We start from the raw sequence: 17,239 nt of genomic DNA, 5'->3' as shown, positions 1-17,239 counted from the left end.
TAGCTCATTCTACCAAACTGGATTACAAATTAATTTAGGAACAATCAGTGTGAAAAACCAACTCTGGACTATAAGAACAGCTCTCAAAAACCAAGGAGCAAAGAAGAAGCCACACTGAGCCTGGTAGGGAGCACTGAGGAGCGGTGAGTCTCCCCTGCTTACAGGAACAAAGGGAGTGTGAGGCTGAGAGCCCAGAAGGGCTCTCTTTCCAAGGAAAAGAGTAGTAAATATCACTCACAACCACTTGTCTGGGGACCTGGGAACAAGGTATGTTGAAAAGGCTGGCTTATCTTCTAAAAGGAAAGGTGGGAGAGAGAGAGAGTTGGTGAGGGGCAGAGGAATGCAGGGGATGACCTGAGAAGCTGGCTCATCCAGTGCTGGAGGCAGCCATAGATGGGGGAGGGGCGGATCCTTCCACAAAACAAAAGACTGAAGTGCTTCCAGGTCACAGATCTCCAGACATCTCTCCAGCTCCAGTCAGTGCAAAAGACACAGCTGAAAACAAGAAGTGGGAAGGAAGGGCAGTGACTCAGGTCTCCATGGAGATCTGAGATACACCTCCCCCTACTGAAACTGAAAAAACACCCTACCCCCAGAGAGAGTAACTATAAGAAGAGGACTTCAGAGTGTCAGGTTACAGCCACCTCATTGCTGGATACAGTTTCAAATAAGCCCCCTGCTGAGAAAGGTAAACAAGACTATCACCTGTTAAGAAAACAAACAAATAAAGACTTCAAAGCCGCTCAAATCCAAAAGTGCATTACAAATAATAGCTGATACCAACCCAAGAAGACCTAGAAATAACACAATTGAAAACTGGAGGCAGACAACACCAAGCCTAGACTCAACGAGCTCTACAAACAAAACACCCAAACACACAGACATAATGAGGAGACAGAGAAGTGCAATCCAAATGAAACCACAAGAGAAACATCCAGGAAATGAACTGAGTAATATGGAAATAACCAAACTTCCAGATGCGGAGTTCAAAATAATGATGGTAAGGATGCCTAGGGATCTTAGAACAACAACAGATGGTCATTACAAACACCTAAATAAAGAAATAGCAAGTATAAAAAAGGATATTGAAATATTAAAAAAGAATCAATCGGAGGTGACAAATACAGTATCAGAAATGAAGACCACAATAGAAGGAATTAAAAACAGGATGGTTGGAGTGGAGGATCGAATGAGCGAGTTGGAGAACAAGTGGAATGAAGGCATGAAAGCAGAGAACAGAAAAGAAAAGAGACTCAAAAGTCTTAAGAAACTCTTAGAGAGCTCTGTGACAACATAAAGAGAAATAACATCCGCATTATAGGGGTTCCTAAAGAAGAAGAGAAAGAACAAGGGATAGAGACTTTGTTCAATCATATCATAGCTGAAAACTTCCCTAAATTAATGGAGGAGAAACTCTCACAAGGTCAAGAAGCACAGAGAACTCTATTAAAGAGAAACCCAAAGAAACCTACACCAAGACACATCATAATTAAAATACCAAAGCTTAGTGATAAAGAGAAAATATTAAAAGGTGCTAGAGAAAAAAAACTATCACCTACAAAGGAGCCCCCATAAGGATGACATCCGACTTCTCAACAGAAACACTTGAGGCCAGAAGGGAATGGCAAGAAATCAAGAAATATTCAAAGTAATGTAGAATAAGAACCTACAACCAACACTACTTTATCCAGCAAGGTTATCATTTAAAATTGAAGGAGAAATAAAAGGCTTTCCAGACAAAAAAAAAAAAAAACTCAAGGAATTCAGTACAACCAAACCAATGCTGCAGGAAATGTTAAGGGGCCTGATGTAAACAGATAAAAGTGGGAAAAGAATATAGCAAAAGAGGAATACAGCTTTAAAGAATAAAATGTCAATAAACAACTACATATCAATAATAACCTTAACTGTAAATGGATTAAAATATCCAATCAAAAGACATAGGGTAGCTGCATGGCTAAGAAAACAGGACTCATACATATTCTGTCTACAAGAGACACACCTTAAAACAAAAGATGCACAGAGACTGAAGGGAAAAGGATGAAAAAAAACATTTCATGCAAATGGAAATGAAAAAAAAGCTGAGGTAGCAATACTTATATCAGACAAAATGGACTTTAAAACAAAGGATATAGTAAGAGATAAAGAAGGCCACTATATGATGATAAAGGGAGTAATCCAACAGGAAGATATAACTATTATAAATATCTACGCACCTAATATAGGAGCACCAAAATATATAAAGCAGACTTTGATGGATATAAAGGGCGAGATCAACAGCAATACTATAATACTAGGGGATTTCAATACCCCACTAACATCACTAGATAGATCATCAAGAAAGAAAATTAACAAAGAAACAGCAGACTTAAAGGACACACTAGATCAACTCGATTTAATAGGTATCTTCAGAACCTTTAACCCTAAAGCAGCAGAATATACATTCTTTTCAAGTGCTTATGGTACATTCTCTAGGATAGACCACAAGTTAGGGCACAAAGTGTTCTCAACAAATTTAAGAAGATTGAAATCATATAAAGCATTTTCTCTGATCACAAAGGCATGAAACTAGAAATGAACCACAACAGAAATACTCAAAAATTCTCAAACACATGGAAACTAAATAACAGGTTGTTAAATAACAAATTGATTAAGAATGAGATCAAAGAAGAAATAAACAAAATTTCTAGAAACCAATGATAATGTGCATACAACAACTCAAAATTTATGGGACACAGCAAAAGAGGTACTGAGAGGGAAGTTCATAGCACTACAGGCACACTTTAAGAAGCTAGAAAAAGCTCAAATAAACAACTTAACCCTGCATCTAAAACAACTAGAAAAAGAACAGCAAGTAAAGCCCAAATGTAGTAGAAGGAAGGAAATAATAAAGATCAGAGCAGAAATAAATGACATAGAGGCTGAAGAAACAATACAGAGGATCAATGAAACTAGGAGCTGGTTCTTTGAAAACATAAACAAGATTGATGAACCTTTAATTAAACTCACCAAGAAAAAGAGAGAGAGGACTCAAATAAATAAAATAGAAATGAGAGTGTAGAAATAACAACTGACACAACAGAAATACCAAATATTGTAAGAAAATACTATCAAGAACTAACTGTATGCCAAAAAACTAGACAACCTAGATGAAATGGACAAATTCCATGAAATATACAATCTTCCAAAAATCAGTCTGGAAGAATCAGAAAACCTAAACAGACCGATTACAACAAATGAGATTGAAACAGTTATCAAAAACTCCCAACAAACAAAAGTCCTGAGCCTAATGGCTTCACAAGTGAATTCTACCAAATATTCAAAGAACTAACTCCTATCCTTCTCAAACTATTTCAAAAACTTCAAAGGAAGGAAGACTTCCAAACTCCTTTTATGAGGCGAGTATAATGCTGATTCCAAACCTAGGCAAAGACAACACAAAGAAAGAAAATTATAGGCCAATATTCCTGATGAATATAGATGCTAAAATCCTCAACAAAATATTAGCAAACCGGATCCAACAATATATGGAAAAAATCATACACCATGATAAAGTGGGATTTATTCTGTGGAGGCAAGGCTAGTATAATATTCACAAATCAATCAATGTGATTCATCACATAAACAAAAGGAAGGAGAAAAACCACATGATAATTTTAATAGATGCAGAAAATGCATTTGATAAAATCCAGCACCCATTTATGATCAAAACTCTCAACAAAATGGGAATACAGGGAACATACCTCGACATGATAAAAGCCATCTATGACAAACCCACAGCCAACATCATACTCAATGGGCAATAATTAAAAGCAATTCCCCTAAAATCAGGAATAAGGCAGGGTACCCCCTTTCACCACTCTTATTCAACATAGTCCTAGAAGTCCTAACCACAGCAATCAGACAAGAAGAAGAAATAAAAGGCATTCAAATTGGAAAAGAAAGTAAAACTATCATTATTTGCAGATGATATGATGTTGTACATAGAAAACCCTAAAGTCTCGGTCAAAAAACTACCAGAGACCTGAAGATGGCAGCGGAGTAGACGGACGCACAGACACCCAGCTCACCACCAAACTGGAATACAAATCAATTTAGGAAAAATCAGCGTGAAAAACCAACTCTGGACTACAAGAACAGCTCTCAAAAACCAAGGAGCAAAGAAGAAGCCACAACAAACCTGGAAGTGAGCACCTGAATCTCCCCTGCTTACAGAAACGGAGAGGGAGGAGTGAGGCTGAGAGCTCAGAGGGGATCTCACTCCAGGGAAAAGAGCAGAAAATACTGCTCACAGCCACTTGCCTGGCTACCAGGGAGCAAGGTGTGTTGAAAAGACCAGCTTATCTCCCAAGTAGAAAGGAAAGAGATAGGGACAGACTGTGAGGGGCTAAGGAATGCAGGAGACGACCTAAAAAAAGCTGACTCATCTGTGCTGGAGGTGGCCATAGCTGCGGGAGGGACTGATCCTTCCCCACAAAACAATACTGAATTGCTTCCGGATCAGAGATCTCCAGACATCTCTCTACCTCCAATCAGCGCAACAAGACACAGCTGAAAACAAGAAGTGGGGAGGAGGGGCAGTAACTCAGGTCTCCATGGAGATCTGAGATACACCTCCCTCTACTGAAGCTGAGAAAACACCCTGCCCCCAGAGAGATTATTTGGTGGAAGAGGACTTCAGAGTCTCAGGTTACACCCACCGCATTCCTGGATACAGTTTCAAGGAAGCCCCCTGCTGAGATCAGTAAAAAAGACTATCACCTGTTAAGAAAACAAACAAATCAAGACATCAAAGCTGCCCAAATCCAAAAGTGGATTACAAATAATTGCTGATACCAATCCAAGAAGACCTAGAAATAACACAACTGAAAACTGGAGGCAGACAACACCAAGCCTAGACTCAACCAACTCTACAAACAAAACACCCAAACACAGACAATGAGAAGAAAAAAAGTGCAATCCAAATGAAACCACAAGAGAAATCTTCAGGAGATGAACTGAGTGATATGGAAATAATCAAACTTCCAGATACAGAGTTCAAAATAATGATTGTAAGGATGCTTAGGGATCTTAGAACAACAATGGATGGTCATTATGAACACCTAAATAAAGAAATAGCAAGTATAAAAAAGAATCAGTCGGAGATGACAAATACAATATCAGAAATAAGGAACACAATGGAAGGAATTAAAAACAGGATAGATAGAGCTGAGGATCGAATCAGCGAGTTGGAGGACAACTGGAATGAAGGCATGAAAGCAGAGAACAGAAAAGAAAAGAGACTCAAAAGTCTTAAGAAACTCTTAGAGAGATCTGTGACATCATGAAGAGAAATAACATTCGCATCATAGGGGTTCCTGAGGAAGAAGAGAAATAACAAGGAATAGAGACTTTGTTCAATCATATCATAGCTGAAAACTTCCCTAAATTAATGGAGGAGAAACTCTCACAAGTTCAAGAAGCACAGAGGACTCCATTAAAGAGAAACCCAAAGAAATCTACACCAAGACACATCATAATTAAAATACCAAAGCTAAGCAATAAAGAGGAAATATTAAAAGCTGCAAGAGAAAAAAAGCTATCACCTACAAAGGAGCCCCCATAAGGATGACATCCGACTTCTCAACAGAAACACTTGAGGCCAGAAGGGAATGGCAAGAAATATTCAAAGTAATGCAGAACAAGAACCTACAACCAAGACTACTTTATCCAGCAAGGCTATCGTTTAAAATCAAAGGAGAAATAAAAAGCTTCCCAGACTAAAAACAACTCAAGGAATTCATTAAAACCAAACCAATGCTGCAGGAAATGTTAAGGGGCCTGATATAAACAGATCAAAGTGGAAAAAGAGATAGGGTAGCTTCGTGGATAAGAAAACAGGACCCATACAAATGCTGTCTACAAGAGACACACCTTAGAACAAATGATACACATAGATTGAAGGTAAAAGGATGGGAAAAAACATTTCATGCAAATGGAAATGAAAAAAAAATGGGATAGCAATACTTATATCAGACAAATTGGACTTTAAAACAAAGGATATAGTACGAGATAAAGAAGGCCACTACATAATGATAAAGGGAGTAATCCAACAGGAAGATATAACTATTATAAATATCTATGCACCTAATATAGGAGCACCTAAATATATAAAGCAGACTTTGATGGATATAAAGGGCAAGATCAACAGCAATATTATAATACTAGGGGATTTCAGTACCCCACTAACATCACTAGATAGATCCTCAAGAAAGAAAATTAACAAAGAAACAGCAGACTTAGCAGACTTATTGGACACACTAGATGAACTCAATTTAATAAATATCTTCAGAACCTTTCACCCTAAAGCAGCAGAATATACATTCTCTTCAAGTGCTCATGGTACATTCTCTAGGATAGACCACAAGTTAGGGCACAAAAGTGTTCTGAACAAATTTAAGAAGATTGAAATCATATCAAGCACTTTCTCCAATCACAATGGCACGAAACTAGAAATGAACCACAATAGAAAAGCTCAAAAATTCTCAAACACATGGAAACTAAATAGCAGGTTATTAAATAACTAATGTATTAAGAATGAGATCAAAGAAGAAATAAACAAAATTCCTAGAAACGAATGACAATGAGCATACAACAACTCAAAATTTATGGGACACAGCAAAAGAGGTACTGAGAGGGAAGTTCATAGCACTACAGGCACACTTTAAGAAGCTAGAAAAAGCTCAAATAAACAACTTAACCCTGCATCTAAAACAACTAGAAAAAGAACAGCAAGTAAAGCCCAAATGTAGTAGAAGGAAGGAAATAATAAAGATCAGAGCAGAAATAAATGACATAGAGGCTGAAGAAACAATACAGAGGATCATTCTTTGAAAACATAACTAGGAGCTGGTTCTTTGAAAACATAAACAAGATTGATGAACCTTTAACTAGACTCACCAAGAAAAAGAGAGAGAGGACTCAAATAAATAAAATTAGAAATGAGAGTGTAGAAATAACAACTGACACAACAGAAATACCAAATATTGTAAGAAAATACTATCAAGAACTAACTGTATGCCAAAAAACTAGACATCCTAGATGAAATGGACAAATTTCTTGAAACATACAATCTTCCAAAAATCAATCTGGAAGAATCAGAAAATAATAAAACATTGATAAAAGAAATCAAGGAAGACACAAACAAGTGGAAGCATATACCGTGCTCATGATTAGGAACAATAAATATCATTAAAATGTCTATATTACCCAAAGCAATTTATAAATTCAATGCAATACCAATTAAAATACCAATGACAGGCCTGACCTGTGGTGGCGCAGTGGGATAAAGCGTCGACCTGGAACACTGAGGTTGCTGGTTCGAAACCTTGGGCTTGCCTGGTCAAGGCACATATGGGATTTGATGCTTCCTGCTCCTCCCCCTTCTCTCTCTCTCTCTCTTTCTCTCTCCCCTCTCTCTAAAAATCAATAAATAAAATATTTTAAAAAATTTTAAATACCAATGACATACTTTAAAGATTTAGATCACATATTCCAAAAATTTATATGGAACCAAAAAAAAAAAACACAAATAGCCTCCGCAATCTTGAAAAAGAAGAATAAAGTGGGAGGTATCACACTTCCTGTTATCAAGGTATACTATAAGGCCATTGTACTCAAAACAACTTGGTACTGGCATAAGAACAGGCATATAGATCCATGGAACAGAACAGAGAACCCAGAAATAAACCCACCTCTTTATGGACAATTGATATTTGACAAAGAAAGTAAGAGCATACAGTAGAGTAAAGACAATCTCTTTAACAAATGGTGTTAGGAAAACTGGACAGCTACCTGCAAAATAATCAAACTAGACCACCAACCTACAGCATGCACAAAAATAAACTTAAAATGGATAAAGGATTTAAATGTAAATTGTGAAACCATAAGTATCCTAGAAGAAATCTTAGGCAGTAAGCTCACTGACATCTATCTCAGCAATATCTTTGCTGATTTATATCCACAGGCAAATGAAATAAAAGACAGGATAAACAAATGGGACTATTTCAAACTAAAAAGCTTTTGCAGAGCTAAAGACAATATGAACAGAATAAAAAGACAAACCACACAATGGGATAACATATTCGACAATACGTCTGATAAGGGATTAATAACCAAAATTTATAGAGAACTTGTAAAACTCAACACCAGGAAGACAAACAATCCAGTCAAAAAATGGGCAAAAGAAATGAATAGACACTTCTCCAAAGAGGACATACAGATGGCCAATAGACAAATGAAAAAATTTTCAACATCACTAATCATTAGAGAAATGCAAATTAAAACCATAATGAGATACCACCTCACACCAGTCAGAATGGCGCTCATTAACAAAACAACACAGGATAGGTGCTGGTGAGGATGTGGAGAAAGGGGAACCCTCCTGTACTGCTGGTGGGACTGCAGACTGGTGTAGCCACTGTGGAAAACAGTATGGAGATTCCTCAAAAAATTTAGAAATGGAACTGCCCTTTGACCCAGCCATCCCACTTATAGGAATATATCCCAAGGACACCATGTCACCGACTGAAAAAAAGAAATGCACCCCCATATTTGTTGCAGCATTGTTCACAATAGAGAAGATCTGGAAACAGCTCAAGTGTCCATCAGTGGATGAGTGGATTAAAAAGGTGTGGTGGGTGGGTGTGTGTGTGTGTGTGGGTGGGTGTGTGTGTGTGTGTGTATATATATATAATGGAATACTATGGGGCTATGAAAAAGAAGGAAATATTACCTTTTGCAACAATATGGAGGCACCTGGAAACTATTATGTTGAGTGAAATAAGCCAGGCAAAAAAAAATATATATCATATGACCTCACTCATTTGAGGAATCCAATGAACAATGAGAACTGAGCAATGGAATTGAGACAGGAGGGATCAAAGAGACCAGAGAAAAAGAGGACAGAGGGAAAAGGGATGATAGGATGGGATAAACCTGAAGGGAAGGGGGTAGGGTATTGTAGGGAGGGGGGCAAGGGCAAGGGATATTGAGGGGAATAGTGGTAGGGGGGATGCATTCAGGGTGACCGTAGAATCTATGTAAACACAATTAATTAAATAAAAAATAAATAAATAAAAATAAAAAGACTATTGATTATGCTGAGATTAATTTGGTGATCTTACACATTATTGAGCTTCTTTATTTTAGATCATTTGGGAGGCAGTAGCATATTTTTCACCAAAAATAATTTTATTAAATGTATTAGTAATGTGTGATTATGTTCACTACCTTTATTTAACTCCCTGTACCAGAAAATAATTTGCTTTCTTGGGAAATGTCAGTTTATATTTACTTTAGAAAAAACCCCAAACCCTTGAGTTTTCTCTCTTAAAAATAGTCTTCTGCATCACTTCAGATTGTTGGAAACCTCCTGTACTATCGGTACATGAACCCAGCTATCGTAGCGCCAGACGGCTTTGACATCATCGACATGACAGCCGGTGGTCAGATAAACCCGGACCAGAGGAGAAACTTGGGGACGGTGGCCAAGGTCCTTCAGCATGCAGCCTCCAACAAGTTATTTGAAGGAGAAAATGAGCATCTTGCATCTATAAACAATTATTTATCAGACACATATCAGAAGTTCAGGTGAGAGGGATCATTGTTTTTGGAGAAAGTTGCAAGGTGGGGAGAAGAAGGATGTGTGCTCTATGTTCAAAGCTGAGTTGGAGGACAGGAGCTTCATGTGACCGTATGCAGTTCTTCCACGAGGGGACACCGGCGGGTAAAAGGAGAGACAGGCAGGCTGGGTCACTTCTGTCTGGTGTTCCCCATCCCACTCCTAGAGCCCCTGTTACATTGAATTGTCCCCATTATGTATGATTTCTGCTGTCAACAAAATGAAACATTTACTGTTGGTGGTGTGCTACAGGCTCATGGTACTTAGAATTGGATATCAAAATAGCTGATTTTTGCTTTTTTGAACTTAAGAAAAGGTTTTGTTTGCTTTTAAGAACTTGTTTGATCAGGGAAAACTTGCCTTATCTGCATCAAACAGTAAGAAGGAAGCTGAGTAGTTGGTTTGGAAAGGTTAGGAAGGCCCAGTTTCTATATTTGTTGAGGATCATATGTGGATATGTTCTGTTCTCAAACCTTTCCTAATTATTCATATAAGACTAATTTTATTGACTTCCAGTGCATTTCCGAAGTGTCTCACTGACTATGCTACAGGAACATGAGGAGTGTGTCTAGCAAAAAGCTTCACCCTGAATACTGTCTCTGGCCTTTACTGTTTCTCTTGTCTGCCACTCAGTCAGTAGGTCATAGGAATATAACGTAAATGTGGCCTCTTTCACTCCTCACTTGGAAAATGACAATTCTCCTTCCTCAGTTGTGTTCTGGATTAGTGATTTATCTACTGACAAAGATAATTTGTGATTATTAATCTCTATTTGGAATTTATGGCCTTTTGGGGGGAAATCTCCAAATCCCCTTACTACAGGGAGTTTCGATTTCTCAAGCTGCTAACTTTAGGCCTTCTCACTGACTGAAAAAGGAATTTCCATTCTCCCTGCGAATGCTTATTGGCTATTACAGCCTCCCTCCCTTCTTTTTTTCTCAGATTATTTATATCAACCATCTAGAAACAAAACCAAAGCCTCCCCTTACCTCTTCTTACTCCTCTTTTTCCCTTCCACTAATATTTATCCTTTGTGTACCTCAGCAACCTATGAAAAATTATAGCCAAAAAAGGTACAGAGGACCAGTTATCACTTGAGAACATGCTTCTCTTCCACCCCAGCATGGCTGATTGCTATTTATGTCCCCAGCGTTGGAGTGGGAAGGTAGAGGTCATTTCTTGTGTATAAGCCTTGGGTACCCTTAGGAGATACTCCAAGGATGGTTTGAGGCATAAGGAACATTTACAACTTTATAGAATAGAATACCTACTCTACTTGTGCAAAGGACTACCCCTAAACCATGATCCCAGCACACCTGGCTTTCTTGGTCTATTTAAACTTGCTATAGCTTAAAACAACAGATGTTTTAGAGTCTGAGTTCTGGAAGAATGGGGCCTTGTTCACATTTGTGTATCTATCCTTAATAGTATTTCCCTCAGCCATAGGATCAAATAGATCCTCTACGAGTAGAGCAGGCTTAACTCAAATTGTTGTCAAATTGGGACAGAAACTCTGAAGGGTTGTTGGGATTTTGAAGGCCCAGGAGTTGTGCCATCTGATGTAGCAAATTTGATTGTTTTTTTTATTGTTTTCTCTATAGTCTTCATTCTTAGATCAAGGAGTATTAGTCTTGACATTTTTTGTTCAAATTTAAAGGACCATCTCTTTAAATAATATATATTTTTTAAATGACCTGCCCAGAATTTGATTCTATTGAGTCACTAACAGAACCCTTACTGCTCTCCCCACTCCCTCCTGAGGAGCTGGTTTAACATCCAGAGACCGGGGCGCCGTCCAGGAACCAGCTGGGAGATGCTGGAACAACTTCCCTGAGGTCTGGGGTGGAGAACACAGAACTACCCATTGTTCAAGATTTCCTCACTATTTATGAAGCTGTTTAACTCATGGATTTGACTATCTTAAGACTTTTTCTTCCTTTATTAGAAAATATTTCAAAGAAGCATGTAATGTTCCTGAGCCAGAAGAAAAGTTTAATATGGATAAATATACCGATGTGGTGACAGTCAGCAAACCAGTCATTTATATTTCAATTGAAGAAATCATCAGTACACATTCAGTAAGTGGGGTTAGAAAAGGCTCTTAGTAATGAAGTCATAGTTCAGACGTCTGTTTCTTGAAAATGCTTGGTCTCTCTACAGGGTTTACTGAAGCATGTGTGAATATTTATATTCTTAGTTCTAAGAAACCTTTGATTATTTATTCCCTGACTCTTATGCATTAGGAAAACTCCTCTCAAACAGGAGAAATGTTTACTTTTCCCATGATCCATGTACATAGTCAGATTGTGAATGTGCAATTTAAGCCCTGAGCGGGGCAGACCCTGGTTCTTTCCCCACCCACCAAGGCCACTGTGCCTGAACCCCTATATACTGTCTCTCCATTTCAGAAATCCTCTCAGTTTGTCCAGTAATTTCATGGGAAAATGAGAATATTTTCTCTATTCTAATGTTTGGACCTAAAGAAAGAGGAAGCAAACAAATTGCTCAAGGTTAGGGAAGAGAGGACTCCCTCACCCAAAAATTGCTGCCTACAAAGAATCACTTCTATTGTTCTGGAAACCCTCGTTTCTTAGAAATGGCAGTTTCAGTCTGTGCTGTGTCATAATGTCTCCATCTGGTTGTCATCACCACCAGCCATTAATGCGTGTCATTAGCCTGTTGGAGGCAGGGCAGTTTGCTTGGCCTTGGGAAGCCTTAGATGACTTTTTCAGTCATTTAAAGAGAGGTTTTAGTGGGGGATTGGAGTTTTGTTTTGTTTTTTTAAGACCAGGTGGAAGTTATTTCCTAAAAAATCTAGGTTCTTAAAATGTAACCTTTTCAAGAATAATTTTGGACTTTGCTTCTCCAAACCAAGTCTGAGAAATGTGTTCAAAATGTACCCCACACTTTCCACGTCAGAACCTGCCTTCTTACAAAATCCCAGGTGATTCAGAATCATACCAAAGGTAAAGAAGCCCTGGTTAAGGGTTTATCCAACTTTGGATGATGCACACAGCTAGAAAGAAAGCATAATGAATACATACTTCTGGAAGGTCCTGCCCCTGCCCCCCAAAATGAGATATACCAACCAGGCGCAAAGTTGGCTGTTCAAAATGTTAGTCTTTATTTTTCAGCTCTACTAAGAAACTAAAGCTTGACTACCAGTTTGGAAAAAAGATTGGATCTACTTTTGATTCCCTCTTTCAAAGTTAGAAAAGGGAACCTTCTCAACATTTCAACAAGCTCTCCTTAAGTATTACGAGTGACCCTAAACAAAGGCAGGTCTGCATGACTGGCTGAAGGAGTGAGTTGGTTGATTAAATGAAGAAGCTATACTTCTTTGTCTACTTACAAACACCCAAAATCACAAAGAAAACATGTCCACATCTAGCAATGTATCATTTGCAAAAGAAACTTTCTAATGAGCAAGTGTATTCATTCATATTTGAGCAGCATCCCATTTGTCTATTTCTATGGTAGATTATCCATCCCAAAGAAAATGTCCACATGTTGTCTGTACTTTGCTAAGGGCAATAACCTCATGCAGAAAAAGTGTGGGAAGTTAGTTTCTCTCTTTCTCTCTCTCTCTCTCTCTCTCTCTCTCTCTCTTTCTCTCTCTCTCTCTTTTGTGACAGAGAGAGGGGACAGATAGCAGATAGGGACAGACACAGGAAGGGAGAAAGATGAAAAGCATCAATTCTTTGTTGCAGCACCTTAGTTCTTCACTGATTGCTTTCTCGTATGTTCCTTGACCGGGGGGCTACAGCAGAGTGAGTGACCCCTTGCCCAAGCCAGCTACATTTGGGCTCAAGCCAGCAACCATAGGATCATGTCTATCAGCCCGTGCTCAAGCCAACAACCTCAGGTTTCAAACCTGGGTCCTCTACATCCCAATCCAATGCTCTATCCACTGTGCCACTGCCTAGTCAGGTAAGTTAGTTGTCTCAAAATGAGAGATTCTTTTCCAAGGACAGCAGAGAAAAAAATGTTATTGTATAAATTTAGACCCTGTAAGGAGAAATAATCTGTTCCTTTTATGACAAATTGAGAACAGAATCCATCTTAGGAAACATAGCTTGCGCCTGCTTTGGAATTCCTTTATATGTTAGGTTGGAAGCAGATGTAATAACGTGGGAGCAATGTAATTTCAGAGAAAGGTCATTCTGTTTACTGTCTGTCTCAAGTGAGGAGGTGTCTACACGCAGACACAGACATGCAGCAGTGCGACATGCCAAGCCTGTGGCCACATGCTTGTCCCTTGTTCTCTAAGGAACATGAAAAACCCAAAATAAGCTCTTTAAGGAGACATTTTCAGGCAATTTTTATGTTCTGTAATTATCAGAAGAGAGAGTGGAAGCTGGCCATCCCATTTCAGAGACAGCAGCCAAATCGCCTGTCCTGTCTGTCAAAGAACAAGAACATAAATGTATCCATCGTGCTTATTTTGTTCTTGTCTCTAACTTACCTTCCCCCCCAAAACATTCTATGTGTGACCCTTCCAGATTTAACTATGTCTTTATATTATCTCTTATTTATATAATGTCATTCTTTAAATTAGCTCACCTTTTTTATTGAATTTATTGGGGTGACACTAATCAACAAAATTATACAGGTTTCAGGTACCCAATTCTACAACACATCTCTCTACACCATATTGTGTGTTCACCCCCCACACACACAAGTCAAGTCTTTATCCATCACCATTTATTCCCCCGGTATCCTCCTCTACCTCCCACACCCCATCCCCCACCCCCGGCAATCACCACACTATTGTCCATGCTCCTGAGTTTTTCCTTTCTTTTTTTTTGTCCTTTTTTGTTCAATCTCTCCACCCCCTTCAACCAGCCTTTCTTACACACACACACAGCTTTCAGCCTGTTCTCTATGAGTCTATCTCTGTTTTGCTTGTTAGTTCATTTTACATATGAGTAAAATCATATGGTACTTGTCTTTGTCTGACTGGCTCATTTCACTTATCATAATAATCTCCATGTTCATCCATACTGTAACAAAAGGTAAGATTTACTTCTTTTATGGCCATTTGGTATTCCATTGTATAAATATACTATAGCTATTCTATTATTCTATCCACTCATGTACTGATGAGCACTTGGGCTGCTTCCAAATCTTGGCTATTGTAAATAATGCTGCAACTCGCCTTAAAATATATATATATAATTTGCTTTAAAACAAAATGCCTCTAACTATAATGGGAAAACTAGCATGCCTTGCAATAAACAGAAACTTTAAAAGTAAATAAGTATAGTGAAAATGGAGGGGTTGGTTGGATATAGTTGCTTTCTTGACGCTATGCATTTTGAGATCTCCTCTCCCTTTCTTAAAAACCCAATTAGCAAGTGTCCAGAAATGTTAAGGAAAACTGAGCATTAAACAGATACTGTCTCCTTTACTAATCTTAAAGATTAAAAGAGAATGGAGCCTGACCTGTGGTGGCGCAGTGGATAAAGCAGTGACTTGGAATGCTGAGGTTGCTGGTTTGAACCCTCGGGCTTGCCCATGCAAGCACACATGAGAAGCAGCTACCTAGTTAATGCTTCCTGTGCCTCCTCCTACCAACTCTCTTACCTCTCTTTAAAATCAAATAAAATAAAATTTAAATAATAATAATAAAATAAAAATTTTTAAATAGAGAATGGAAGAAGTAATCAAGGCAATGTGGTACTGGCATAAGGAATAAGACATATAGCAACCAGTCAATGGGATAGAACTGAGAGTCTAAGAATAAACCTTCAAATCAAGGAACTAAAACAGTTCAGTGGGAAAATAATAGTCTTTTCAACAAAAGGTGCTGGGGCAACTGGAAGTCTACATGCCAAGAGTGAAGTCGGACCCCTTTTTTCAACCCTTCTCAAAAATGAACCAGCTTTTATATAGGCGCGTCACATGGGGGGAGGGGTGCGTGCGAGGCCATCGTGGGGCGGGCAGGGCCGAGCGGCTTGAATGAGACAAAGAGGAGCCAGAGCCGGCCCAGGCAATGGACGTGGTTCCATCGAGAGCCGAGAATGGCAGGAACCTACATTCAACGTCAGTCACCAGCGATAACTAAGGATATGACATGCTGTCCTGGATCAATGAGTCACTGCAGCTGAATCTGAAGAAGATGGAACAGTTGTGCTCAGGGACTGCCTGTTGTCGGTTTATAGACCTGCTGTTCCCTGGCTCCATCACCTTGAAGAAAGTGAAATTCCAAGCTAAGCTAGAACATGAATACATCCAGAACTTCAAAATACATACTACAAGCAGGTTTTAAGAGGATGGGCATTGACAAAATAATTCCTGTGGACAAATTAGTAAAGGAAAATTTCAGGACAATTTTTAATTCGTTCAGTGGTTCAAGAAGTTTTTCGATGCAAACTATGGTGGAAAAGACTGACCCCATAGTTGCCACATAAGGTCAAGAAACTGCAGTGGCTCCCTCCTTTGTCACTCCAGCTCTGAACAAACCGAAGAAATCTCTCAGCTCTGTGGGAGCAGCCCCACGGAGGCCCATTGTGACACACAGAATTACTGCGACCCCTAAGGCCAGCCGGGGTGTGATGCGGAAGAATCCTGGTGTGGGCAACCAAGTGTCCGAACTGATGCAGCAGGTCAGCGTACTGAAACTCACCGTGGAAGACTTGGAGAAAGAAAGATGTTTCTACTTTGGAAAGCTAAGGAACATTGAACTGATTTGCCAGGAGAACGAGGGCGAGAACAACCCTGTATTGCAGAGGATCATGGACATTCTCTATGCCACAGATGAAGGGGGCCCACAGGAGAAGCAAGAAGAATATTAGCAGCCTGGACCAGCAGAGCAACATACCAGTTCTTCACCCCAAATCATGTGCTTAAGTCTAAAATATGTCCTTTTATTATCCTTTAAAAAAAAAAATGAACCAGACACATAAATGTAAGAACAGGAAGTATAAAAGTCTTAGAAGAAAATGTAGTAGAGGCCCTGGCCAGTTTGCTCAGTGGTAGAGCGTCGGCCTGGCGTGCAGAAGTCCCGGGTTCGATTCCCGGCCAGGGCACACAGGAGAGGCGCCCATCTGCTTCTCCACCCCTCCCCCTCTCCTTCCTCTCTGTCTCTCTTCCCCTCCCGCAGCTGAGGCTCCATTGGAGCAAAAGATGGCCTGGGCACTGGGGATGGCTCCTTGGCCTCTGCCCCAGGCGCTAGAGGGGCTCTGATCACGGCAGAGCGACGCCCTAGATGGGCAGAGCATTGCCCCCTGGTGGGCATACTGGGTAGATCCCGGTTGGGCACATGCGGGAGTCTGTCTGACTGCCTCCCCGTTTCCAGCTTCAGAAAAATACAAAAAAAAAAAAAGAAAGAAAGAAAGAAAATGTAGTAGACTTGTGACCTTGGTCTAGGCAGTAGTTTCTTAGCTATGACACCAAATGTATGCACAGCAAAAGAAAAACTAAAACAGGTAAATTAGCCTGACCAGTGGTGGGACAGTGGATAGAACATCGACCTTGGGCACTGAGGCCCCAGGTTTGAAACCTGAGGTCACTGGCTTGAGTGCAGGCTTATCAGCTTGAGTGCTGGGTTGCCAGCCTGAGCAGGGGGTCACTGAC

General features: G+C 39.5%; 1 protein-coding gene and 1 pseudogene across 2 annotated transcripts in view; both read left to right on the top strand.

Moving 5' to 3' along the window:
- Positions 1-17,239, top strand: part of IQGAP2 (IQ motif containing GTPase activating protein 2) — a 435,050-nt gene that overhangs the window by 393,494 nt on the left and 24,317 nt on the right. For both annotated transcript variants that reach the window (XM_066381735.1, XM_066381736.1), the window contains exons 27-28: positions 9,398-9,630; positions 11,607-11,739. In XM_066381735.1, the coding sequence (XP_066237832.1) occupies positions 9,398-9,630; positions 11,607-11,739 (366 nt within the window). The remainder of the gene's footprint in view (positions 1-9,397; positions 9,631-11,606; positions 11,740-17,239) is intronic.
- Positions 15,657-16,458, top strand: LOC136403325 (microtubule-associated protein RP/EB family member 1 pseudogene; annotated as a pseudogene).

The sequence above is a fragment of the Saccopteryx leptura genome, chromosome 4, assembly GCF_036850995.1.
Source record: "Saccopteryx leptura isolate mSacLep1 chromosome 4, mSacLep1_pri_phased_curated, whole genome shotgun sequence".
Taxonomy (NCBI): domain Eukaryota; kingdom Metazoa; phylum Chordata; class Mammalia; order Chiroptera; family Emballonuridae; genus Saccopteryx; species Saccopteryx leptura.
The sequence above is the reverse complement of the archived record's forward strand: the minus strand, read 5'-3'. Positions and strand labels throughout refer to the sequence as shown.